Source organism: Gadus morhua, chromosome 3, assembly GCF_902167405.1.
Source record: "Gadus morhua chromosome 3, gadMor3.0, whole genome shotgun sequence".
NCBI classification, from domain to species: Eukaryota; Metazoa; Chordata; class Actinopteri; order Gadiformes; family Gadidae; genus Gadus; species Gadus morhua.
In genome coordinates, this window is record NC_044050.1 from 13,157,457 (window position 1) to 13,169,746 (window position 12,290).

Here is a 12,290-nt window from a genome sequence, read left to right on the forward strand (position 1 = left end):
GCAAGTTTATAGAGTATATCTCTAGAACTCGACTCGCATTGAGTCTACAATTCAGAAGCAGGCCCGTGGGACCTGTTCTGTAAGCTACAGGGCATGTCCTGACCCTTAAAGTTTCTGCAGCAACCGCTTGTCGGATCAGTAGTGAGACTTTTCAGATAAATGGTTTAAAACACAATACCAATCCTAGGCCATGTCCTTCTGACCGAAAAATAACTTTATAAAATACACTTGTCATACTTTCACACAATTTTGTATTGTCGTACACAAGAGGAATCCGGTTCACATTGTTATACATACAGTTGAACAACAATTGATACAGACAAGGATTTAGGATAGCAGAGCCTGAATTCCACAGAAAACAAATGAACCAGGCCACAGACTCATGATTACGGATAATGGTTCAAGAATCCTTAAAATGATATTTTGTTTTTAGTATCTCATGTGGTAAAGAATGGACAGCAAGAATGCAATAATCACTGAACAAATTCACACACAAAAGTTGATACAATATTGCTTATCCCACCCACCTAATAATGACTTGTCTTTGCTCCTGAAGAAACCGTTTTTCCAAGAGCACTTGCATTCACATTAGTAGACTACAGAACAATGGAGATGGTATCGCCACGATGGGAAACATGACAATTAAAAGATGTGGCAAGCTGTTTCTAAGAACTTTGCCAAGACCAGTTTGTTTTCTTTTCACCTGGGTGGGATTGTCGGTAAATAGCTTACTTCCTCTACAATAGCAGTAGGCTACAGGTAACTACCAGTCATAATAATACACTAAAACATCATCAAGCTTTTATTTCAAGGCAGTTCTTCAGTATCGCTCATAATGCCTTTCTATAAAGAGGGGTCAGGTAGAGGAACTCCTGCAACATGAGCTACAAATCATCAAATCTCAGGTTTCATCAGAGCAACAGAATTGTGCGTCTTGGGTAATCAACATTTTGACTTGAATTTTTAGGTCGGATCAATTTTCCCCAATGCCATGTGAATTAAAATGCATGCCCACATCTTTTTCCTGCTGGTTACGGCTCGTGATTTTGTGATGATTTTAAAAGGTAGACAGAGTAGGCATGGGCCTAAGGCGCTATATTTCCCCATTAAGCAGCGAGATGTATGCAACATTTTGAAGGGTTCCATAATAATAAAAATAAAATAACAAGACTCATCGTCCTGCCTTTGGGGCAGAGAAACTAAAACCTCAAATAAGAAAAATAGGAAATGTGTAGAGAAGAGCAACAGTTAAACAAACGAGACCTCTTTCTCCTGACAGAGGGTCAACAACCTGGAATAGTGGTTCTTCACCCCAACACATAAGACAGCACGCTTGTGCCGGCGTTTTCAGCGGCGCCGTCGTCACGATACAAGTCTAGGTCCTTTTATGAGATATTGAGTCCAAACTCCTCCAAGCTTTTGTTTGTTTTGAAATCGATTTCACTCTGCTCCATTAAGAACAACCATGTATAAACACTTATTTTCTGACATTCGCAAATCACTTATTGCATTCTTGGACAATCGCAACATTTACAAGAAAACAGAAAAAAAAAATGAAGCTTTTTTGTGGGCGAGTAGAAATGTAAGGCATCGGGCTAGGAGGCCATGTCACACAGATCTGCCTTCTATAAAACGTTACAGAAAGACTGAGGGTCTCTGATTCATAGCTAGACAGACTACCCCATACAGGCAGAGGAGGATAATCACTGGCGAGTGAAGATGCAATGTCTGCATGATACTGTTCTACCAACTGGTAGTATGACAGCAGCCGTTGGTGTGAATAGAAAAAAAAAAGAAAATCACTTTATAGTCCTGAAGAAAACAAAAAGGATCAGATACTAATCAATCAGATACTAATAACTGTTTTTGCGTGTGATTTTGATAGTACTTCATTTTCATGGCATCCATCTTGTCTCCTGACACAACGCCGCAAGTCATCGGTGCCTGTGTCCATATCTCTTGTTGGTCCAGAGAAAGAACACACACACACACACACCCACACAGAGACAGAGACAGACAGACACACACACACACACACGTTTGTCCCCATTCATTCACAGCGGGGTGGCAGGTGGAGCGAAAACTCCCACACGTCAAAGGACACCGTCCGCCCACGATGGTCAGAACCCCCCACCCCCCCCTAAAACTCTCCACAAGGATCACATAACAACCACCCCACCCCTGCCCTCAACTAAAAACCAGACCCCCCTGCCACAGCCGGTGACCTTTGACCCAACATCGGCCCCCTCCACGCGGGCTCCAACTAGCAGAGGTCGGAGACGTAGTCAAAGTCCCGGAAGCTGTCCTGGTCCTTGCGGGAGAGCGTGCGGGGCTCTCGCGGCGGCGTGAGGGACGGCGCCTCGGTGGTGAACTCCTCGTCAAAGTTGCTGACATCCTCCTTGCCCGCGATGCGCGGCACGAAGGGAGGGGTGAGCTTCCTCTGGAGCAGCGCCTCCCAGTCCATGGACTGCAGGGGGCCAGGGAGAGAGGGAGGCAGGTGGGGGAGGAGAGAGGGAGGCAGGTGGGGGGGGGGGGGGAGGAGAGAGGGAGGCAAGTGGGGGAGGAGAGAGGGAGGCAGGTGGGGGAGGAGAGAGGGAGGCAGGTGGGGGAGGAGAGAGGGAGGCAGGTGGGGGAGGAGAGAGGGAGGCAGGTGGGGGAGGAGAGGGAGGCAAGTGGGGGAGGAGAGAGGGAGGCAGGTGGGGGAGGAGAGAGGGAGGCAGGAGAGAGGGAGGCAGGTAGTGGTTGAGCAAAGGGGGGGGCGGGGAGAAGGAAAAGAGGAAGGAAGTAAGACAGTGCAAAGACAGACACACACACACACACACACACACACACACACACACACACACACACACACACACACACACACACACACACACACACACACACACACACACACACACACGATTGAATCTTTCCCATTGTTTTGCTTTTAAGGAACTGCTGTGGGTTAGCTACTCGAGCGGCTGTCGGTCCTTACCTTGAAGAATGGCTGCTTCTTCACCTCCTCTGCATCTTTCTCCCCGGAGCCCAGCCGTCTCTCAGGGTTCCTCCTCAGCAGCTGGTCCACACACAAACACACACACACACACACACACATTTGCAAGTGCTGGGTTTGAACGCGAGTGTGAGATGTACTGTATATGACAACATCTTATGTATGCGTGTGTATGCAGCTATACGTATGTATGTCAGTTTGTAAAGCATTTGTGTTCGGTTTTCCGGCCTAGATAGCGTCTGTCTGTGTGTGCGTCTGTTCTTACCCTCCTCATTATGCCTATGGCCTCAGTGGAGAGGAAGCGTGGGTAGCGCACTTCATCGTTCACAATGCTGTCAAACACCTCCTCCTCATCGTCACCTGGAAACGGGGACTAAACACACACACACACACGATCAACCCTGCCATTCTTATGGGAACTGCAATTTCATCGTTGGATTCTTGCATGGTGTGAGTGTGTGATGTGTTTCTGCGTGTTCTTCCTCACCTCGCCCACCAGCATCTCATAGATGAGGACCCCCAGCCCCCACCAGTCCACGGCGCGGGTGTACGAGGTGTCTGTCAGCACCTCCGGGGCCAAGAACTCTGGGGTCCCGCAGAATGTACTGGTCCGATCACCATAACCCATCCCTAAACACACACACACACACACACACACACACACACACACACACACACACACACACACACACACACACACACACACACACACACACACACACACACACACACACACACACACACACACACACACAGACAGAGAGAGAGAGCGAGGGAGATCAGCACAGAGACATAGTTAGAGGTAGACAGAGAGATGAAGAGAGACCGATATTGATGGAGAAGATATAGGGATGGAGGGAGACAGATGGAGGGAGACAGAGATAAAGGGAGACAGATGGAGGGAGACAGATGGAGGGAGACAGAGATGGAGGGAGACAGATGGAGGGAGACAGATGGAGGGAGACAGATGGAGGGAGACAGATGGAGGGAGACAGATGGAGGGAGACAGATGGAGGGAGACAGAGATGGAGGGAGACAGATGGAGGGAGACAGAGATGGAGGGAGACAGATGGAGGGAGACAGATGGAGGGAGACAGATGGAGGGAGACAGATGGAGGGAGACAGATGGAGGGAGACAGATGGAGGGAGACAGGGATGGAGGGAGACAGAGATGGAGGGAGACAGGGATGGAGGGAGACAGGTGGAGGGAGACGGATGGAGGGAGACAGGTGGAGGGAGACAGATGGAGGGAGACAGGTGGAGGGAGACAGGTGGAGGGAGACAGGTGGAGGGAGACAGGTGGAGGGAGACAGATGGAGGGAGACAGAGATGGAGGGAGACAGATGGAGGGAGACAGGTGGAGGGAGACAGAGATGGAGGGAGACAGATAAAGGGAGACAGGGATGGAGGGAGACAGGTGGAGGGAGACAGATAAAGGGAGATAGAGATGGAGGGAGACAGATAAAGGGAGACAGGGATGGAGGGCGTTGTAGTTGGTGAGAAAGTGCAGATGAAAGAATAAATTATGTATTTATACCAGATGTGGACAAAAGAAGTATAAAAAGCAGCCAAACAAAACGATAGATTCCAACCTCAGCCAGGGCGGACATTCCAGGTCCCAGAAACTTAAAACTCCACCCCAGTATTTCACATCAATCATCTTCCCACAGGGGTTTACACTTTATCATTAACCAACATTAGCAAATGCACTTATAAGCATTAACTAACAATTAACTTTTGACAAATGGTCTAGTAAAAATGTACTAATGTGTTCACATGTATCAATTGTCTTCATAATCCTGGTCATGTTAACTAAGGTATTCAATTATATATGAGTTTTTAGGGTTAGGGTAAGGGTTAAACCTTAGCCAAAACTCACTAAACCTAACCTTAAAATAGTTAATTGTTAATTACATCTTAGTTAACCTATGCTAATGAATGGTTATTAAATGCACCCGTATTGTAAAGTATTACCTTGCAATGTGACATTGCAACCAAGAAAAACACCACATAATTTGCGATGAAATGCAAATTTGAAAAGAGTCATCCACACCCACCTTCTTTACAAAGGCCAAAATCGGCGATCTTGACGTAGCCATCTTTGTCCAGCAGCAGATTGTCCAGCTTGAGGTCTCTGGAGCATAACAAGAGTAACCAAGCATGAGACTGATGTGTTAGGAAGGAACTTAGAGTAAAATGTTGAAAGATCCAGTCCTAAGTCATGTGCGCTCACCTGTACACAATCTTATGGTCATGAAGGAACTGGAGTCCAAGCACAACGCAGGCCGAGTAGAACCTACAGATGGGAGCGAACACATGCCATCAGGATGGGAACATGGCATACACATTCTAAACCTATATGATCAACTTGGAAGGTTTTGGCTTTCAGCCGACCAGCCAGCAAACCTCAAAGGTAGTCCCATGAGTGACAGCTACAGAAACCAATAGTGATGCTCCAATAGCTTGGACACGGACACATATACTTCTCACATATCCACGCATACACAGCCACATGAACACGCATGCTTGACACACTAACTCATACGCCCCTACATACATGCCCCCTACAAACATACATACATATACACACGGCAAACACATATTACACACACACACATTCACATAATACACTCCCATTCTCACACACGTTCAAACCCGTGCTCATACAAATTCCAATGGTTGTGTGTCTCGTTCAGCTGCTGTGATCAAGACACACACACACACGCACACACGCACACACGCTACTTACATGGCGCGCGGCTCTGTGAAGACGTCCGTGTGGATGTGCATCATGAGGTCTCCGCCCGCCGTGTACTCCATGACGAAGCACACGTGCTCCGGCGTCTGGAAGCACGCAAACAGGTTGACCAGGAAGGGGTGCTGGGACGAGTTGACCGCCTCGAAGATCCTCTTCTCGCACATGAGGCTGCGGTCCAGAGAGAGGGCCAAAGGATCAGTGGTGGAATAACACAGGGGTCTGGGAGCACGACCCGGTCGCGTCTGTCCAAAGCGAGTCCCATGCTCATTATTTTAGGTTGCGTATTTGAGATAAACCGAGAAACAAACATTGGGTTTCACGATGGCCTGTGTCGTGCTCCAGGAAAGACACAGGCATCCATCAGGGGAGACCTCCGGTTGCCTGGAAACGCCCCTCGCTCTACCTTCCTTAGAGACTACCCGACACTAACCTCCTGACTCCCAATCATCCCAAGCACGAGGGCTGTGGATCTGTATGCCTCTTAGAAGGTTCTCTCCCTCGCTTACGAGTGTTTTAGGGTTAGAAGGGTTCTCGGGGGGGACTGGGGGATTTGCCCTGTGAGGCTCTTAGGGATCGGGATGAAGTGCGATACGGGCTTTAACACGGACGTGCATGTACCTGTCCACCTCGTCCCTGGATACGATGTCTCCCTTCTTCAGGGCCTTGATAGCGTACATGGTGCCGCTCTTCTTGTACTCCGACAGCAGCACCTGGAGGTCAAACAGCCAATGAGCCCGTGTCACGTCAACCAGGGTCAACCATAAGGAGGGTCAAGGGGAGGCCATCGTAATGCTCGGGTTTATCCAATGTCTTAAAGATGATTTTGTAGTATACAGTATAACTGTATGAAGTACACGTTTTATTTATTTTTACGAGAAAAACAAGGGAATCATTGAATGGTTGACAGGGTTTGAAGGAGTTGTGTGTCGGTTCCAGGTGTCCAACATTACCTTTCCAAAATGTCCCCTGCCGAGCACGGCGATCAGACGGAAGTCCTTGAGGGACAGCGGGCCCTTTCTTTGCTTACTGCAGGACAGCCAGACAGAGAGACACAGACAGAGAGGCCGACGGGCCGAGAGAGGCAGGCAGATTAACACCATAGGAACAGAGGGAGACAGAGACAGAGAAAGAGAGACAGACAAGACCATAGATGGGTGGAGAGACAGGTAGAAAGACACAGGTACAATCGTCAGCAAGTTGGCATCGATCAGACAGTGATGGCCACGCTCGGACATGTCTGTGTTGAATGTATGACACAGCTTTTCATCCTTTATCATCCAAAGGTCTAGTGGTTTGCGAGCAAAATGGTAAATATAACAAAGGCTCTTGAGTTTCAATGAAACAGCACTTGTATCATACTTAACCTTGAACAGTGTTATAAACATTGAGTGCGCGCGTGTGTGTGTGCGTGTGGGGGCGCGCACGCAGGCGTGTGTGAGCACCTGTCAACAGGGGGGGTTTGGGCAGTACACTCTGGGTTGAGGTCATGGGTGAGGTCAGGAGTGAGGTCAGGGGGGGAGAAGGGCTCGATAGCAGGCACCCGCTCCTGAGGAACACAGACAGACGGACGGACAGAGAGAGAGCAAGACGCAGGATATTAGGAGTTGTGGGGGAGAAAAATAAAGAAAACCCTCTCTCACCTTCTTCTCGATCCCTCTCTCACCTTCTTTTCCTTCTCCCTCTCACCTTCTTCTCGATCCCTCTCTCATCTTCTTTTCGTTCCCTCTCTCACCTTCTTTTCGTTCCCTCTCTCACCTTCTTTTCGTTCCCTCTCTCACCTTCTTTTCGTTCCCTCTCTCACCTTCTTTTCGTTCCCTCTCTCACCTTCTTTTCGTTCCCTCTCTCACCTTCTTTTCGTTCTCTCTCACCGTCTTTTCGTTCTCTCTCACCTTCTTTTCGTTCCCCCTCTCACCTTCTTTTCGTTCCCCCTCTCACCTTCTTTTCATTCCCTCTCACCTTCTTTTCGTTCCCTCTCTCTCACCTGCTTTTCGTTCTCTCACCGTCTTTTCGTTCTCCCTCACCTGCTTTTCGTTCCCTCTCTCACCTGCTTTTCGTTCTCTCACCTGCTTTTCGTTCCCTCTCTCACCTGCTTTTCATTCCCTCTCACCTGCTTTTCGTTCTCTCTCACCTTCTTTTCGTTCCCTCTCTCACCTGCTTTTCGTTCCCTGTCTCCCCTTATCTTCGTTCTCTCTCTCACCTTCTTTTCGTTCTCTCTCTCACCTGCTTTTCGCTCTGTCTCCCCTTATTTTCGTTCTCTCTCTCCCTTCCCATCTGTCTCCCTCTCCCTGCCTCCCTCTACCGCAACCCGTCTGTCTTTCTCACCGGCGTGTTGTTTTCCGTGTCTCTCTTGTTTTCTCCTTTGTATGGAGAGTCGCTGTCCAGACTCAGCTTCTCCATACAGATTTCCCTGGAAACACACACGCGCGCACACACACACACACACACACACACACACACACGGGTACGTACACAAACAGGGTGTTTAGACGACACACAGTACCGGGAAACACAGCAGGGAGAGACTGCAGGAACCATGCTGCTGGATGGACCCTCGCTGGGTGTGTGTTTTACCCGCTGGTGAGGCTGTGTGCGTGGGGGCTGTAGGTTCCTGTGTTGTTGACGGTGGGGATGGCGTTCCGCAGCAGCCTCACCCACGTCCCAATGTCCACGTTCATCTGCCGCGCACGCAAGAAGGCCTTGCCTACACACACACACACACACACAGAGACAACCCCATTGTAAACATCAATGTAGACTTCATCTCCGTCAACCTCGCCGCGCCATTGAAACCAACCACAAGGGGGAACTGCTGAGCTCCAAGCGTACCAATGGTCTTGGTGGTGACAGTACAAAGCCATTGAATACCCAAAATACAATTCTACTTCCTGTTCCCCTTTTGAGGTGACGTGACCAAACTGAATAATTGAAGAGCCATCACCATTCCAACCACTGATAAGCCTGAAACTTACTATTTGTAGGGCTAGTAGCAGAAGTATATTTGCATGATGTAAGCCACAGAGCTGTATAATATGCATGCATGCAAATAGGGTGGAATGAGCATGAGCATAAACTGTGTGAAGGTTTGAAATGCTATTATAGAAGGAGTTATAAATGACCTCTTTACCATTAAAACCCATGCCAAAGAAGCAGTTTCACAAATCTGAATGCATCAAGAGCAGACAGCCTAACAGCTGAAACGACATTGCAGCACAACGGATGAGCTTGTGTTCATTGGAGGGATAACATTCGAGCCCAGTCCCGGTGAGACATGGCGAGTGGGCGGTGGTATAAAAGCCGCCCTCGACCTAATATTGAAACTCAGACAACAGTGTAGGCAGCGTCTGGGAAACCGTGTTGAGAGAGGTCCCCGTGCTGATGAAACGGACGCTCACCCTGCTGTTTGGAGAAGACCTTCTTCTGCCTCTGAAGACGAGGGACTCTCTCGATCACAGGGTTGAAAAAGGTCACCTGGTACAGACACACACGCACAAACACACACACATCCATACACCATTATTTGCTACATCATTATTTGCTAAACATATAGTATATTGTGTGTCTGCGCTATTTTGGCGAGTGTATTGGTATGTGTGCTCACACGTTTGTGTGTGCGAGATTGTGACTGCTTGCGAGATAGTATGTCTATGTGCAAGATTGGGTGCGCCATTATGCGAGTGTGTATGAGATTGTGTGCGAGATTGTGCATGTGCGAGATTGAGCGTGCGCATGTACGTGTGTGCACGTCTGTTTGTGAGATTGTGTGCGTGTGCGTGCGTGCGTGTGTGAAACATTGTGTGCGTGTTTGTATGTGAGCTATTGTGTTTGTGCGTGAGGGAGACCAGTGCGTGTGAGAGATGGGTCAGAGGCGTACCTCCGCCAGCAGCAGCCCCTGTGGTTCCAGCTCCAGCTGCACTGCGTGCTTCTGGTTGTCCAGGAAGTCCTCCAGCTTCAGGTACTTTAGGGCACACAGAGACCTGTAGTCCCTCCAGTACACCGCTATCTCCATCTCCCTGGACTGTTAGACACACACACACGCACACAATGAAGACTTCAAACGCATCCCAGACAGGCAACACAGCTTTCACAGTCGGTGATCTCGTCATAAAAAAATGCTCAACTTTGTGCCCTTAACGTTTAGATCAGTACACATCGATTTCGTAATGGGCACTCTTTCAACTTGTCCTTTTTTTAACTACCGTTTTAAAAGTTTCCAGACGGATCAAAGGAAAGTTGTATGCAGATAGCAATTGGTCAAAGAAAATATCTGATGAAGTGGTTGACTCCTTATTAAATACACTAAAATCGAGTGAATGCGATAGTACTTTGTGAAGCGTGCAGGTGTAAATGTGCTCACCCTCTCCAGCTCCACGGTGAAGGTCTGGTCCCAGGCCTGATCTCCTACGGTCTTCCAGGCTGTCTGACCCACCACGCCGTTGTCCATCTTCAGGACCGCACTCACCTCCGCTACGCCCACACAAAGACACACACACTCACGTTAGGAATGACAAAGCCATTCGTCAGCTAGTAAAATACGCTGTGAGAATATCCAATTTGACTGCGCCTGCCTCTGTACAACACTTTCGGTAATCTATCTCGCCTGTCAATCACAGGTACAATGTCACTCACTGGTTGAGGGACGTAGAGCGGCAGGGGGCAGACGTTTGCTTTTTATCATAAATCGCCTGCCCTCTCTCGAATCCTACTCAAAACAAACAGTCTACACAGCAGAACCTTGGACTGTGGGATTAATTGAATGTTTAGCGCAATTTCGCATTCTTAAGTATTTTTGTTTTATTCATTAAATGCTTTATAGAAATTGCAAAAATAAACAGCCTAAACATTTTTGTACATTATTTTTTGATTTTTTCGATTTAAACATTTTGTGTTTTTATTTAAGGGGACTTCAAAGGTCTCCGTAACAGTTTTTTGGAGAGAAATGCAGCATCATGTTTTCAAACTCAAAAACAATTGTTTGAATAATCGTGATTTCAAAATTGACCAAATTAATCGTGATTATGATTTTTTTTCCTAATCGAGCAGCCCTAGCAGGACTAGCCCATCCACTCACAAGAGAGCTCGTCCGTCTTGCTGGGGGTCTTGCCGCTGAGCGAGCCACTGCGTCCGTAGAGCCCCTTGGTGCCCCGCATGAAGGACTTGCTGTCCCCGGGGCTGTAGCACGGCAACATGGCCGACGTGCCCTTAGAGCGGCCAGGCACCACCTCCAGCACGCCCACACAGCCCAACAGCTGCACCTGCAGGGTACCTGGGGACGGACGGACGCACACGCACGCACACACACACACACACACACACACACACACACACACGTTAGAAATTATATAATTTGCCATGTTTTATTCAGGAAAATTACTAAATCATGTCATCAGAAATATGTAACCCACTATAAGTAAAACCCTAAAGTCCAATAGGTAGGCCTGGAGACTGATCTAACCAGCATCAGGGTGGACACCCAGATCTTTTAATATCTGGCAATAGCTATTCACTTACACCTGATAAATACAGGCCCGTATTATATCTCAATATATTTAATTTGCCCTTTTCATATATATATATATATACACATATATATATACATACATACATACATACATACATACATACATACATATATATATATTAACAATGTTTTTATTAACCAGGACAGAAGTATTTGGACTGGATTCCAACCCAAACCAGTACATGACACGTTTGCCCATCCTCACCAGTGAGCGGCGAGGGCTTGCTGAGGGTGCTGTACTGGTTGCGGAGGTAGGGGGCGCCGTGGCGGGAGCTGAAGGCTGGCGAGGCGGCCAGGACCATCTCCTCCTTGATGAGGCTGGCCTTGGGGTGGTCCGCGGGGAGCTCGGCCAGCCTCTGGTCCAGGGCGTCCCGCAGGAGGTCCAGGCGCTGGGACGCCTCGCTCAGGAGGCACTGGGCCTGGGGAGAGGGGCCGGTTCATTTCCAGGCCCACAAAGCATTTCACCTGCCCACCGTCAAGCAGTCTTCACAACTCACCCTCAGCCTCAGTGAGGTCTATGAACAGTCACATTTGATTATTTTTTTGGGGTTCCGGAACTTTCAGACCAATTCGGATGCAAAAATTGCTTTTTACAAACTTTGCTGCTTATCAAAATGTTGGCCTCTTTATTGACCAAATACACCCGAATGCATCCATCAAACTTAGAAATCAAACAAGGCAAAAGCTGACGGATCATCGAGTTCCGGGTCTATAGAAAGTAATGTGTTCGATTTTCTAAATGACGTGCATATTTTACTTTCTTAATTATCGGCTTTGCGTTTGAGGACCTTAAAGCCCTTTTGAGACATATTGATTCAAGCCATTCGATTTTCTACTATATATATCTTTGTGAATCATTGTCCACGTCTATATTTCCCAGTAAAAGGAATGAGATTGTTGCCTAAAGATCAGACTGCAGAGTTGGGAATAGGCACTGCACATCAAAATAAATGCATTGTTGGTAATAACACATCGATCCCCCAGAACCTCGCCTCTTGTGACGGTAACTTCATCAGCAC

The 12,290-nt window shown here is 48.0% G+C and overlaps 1 protein-coding gene across 3 annotated transcripts in view; it reads right to left on the reverse strand.

The window, feature by feature from the left end:
• Positions 1-12,290, reverse strand: part of pkn1a (protein kinase N1a) — a 48,917-nt gene that overhangs the window by 7,078 nt on the left and 29,549 nt on the right. For 2 of the 3 annotated variants that reach the window (XM_030351300.1, XM_030351299.1), the window contains exons 7-23: positions 11,477-11,690; positions 10,822-11,016; positions 10,108-10,217; positions 9,625-9,768; positions 9,146-9,221; positions 8,325-8,454; positions 8,076-8,160; positions 7,196-7,299; positions 6,704-6,779; positions 6,372-6,463; positions 5,745-5,921; positions 5,229-5,291; positions 5,053-5,129; positions 3,483-3,625; positions 3,261-3,368; positions 2,978-3,058; positions 194-2,467 (exon numbers count right to left, since the gene is read on the reverse strand). In XM_030351300.1, coding sequence (XP_030207160.1) covers positions 2,264-2,467; positions 2,978-3,058; positions 3,261-3,368; positions 3,483-3,625; positions 5,053-5,129; positions 5,229-5,291; positions 5,745-5,921; positions 6,372-6,463; positions 6,704-6,779; positions 7,196-7,299; positions 8,076-8,160; positions 8,325-8,454; positions 9,146-9,221; positions 9,625-9,768; positions 10,108-10,217; positions 10,822-11,016; positions 11,477-11,690 — 2,079 coding nt within the window. In that variant the 3' untranslated portion in view covers positions 194-2,263. Of the gene's footprint in view, positions 1-193; positions 2,468-2,977; positions 3,059-3,260; positions 3,369-3,482; positions 3,626-5,052; positions 5,130-5,228; positions 5,292-5,744; positions 5,922-6,371; positions 6,464-6,703; positions 6,780-7,195; positions 7,300-8,075; positions 8,161-8,324; positions 8,455-9,145; positions 9,222-9,624; positions 9,769-10,107; positions 10,218-10,821; positions 11,017-11,476; positions 11,691-12,290 lie in introns of those variants that run through there. The other variant, XR_003976135.1, reaches the window with a different exon arrangement.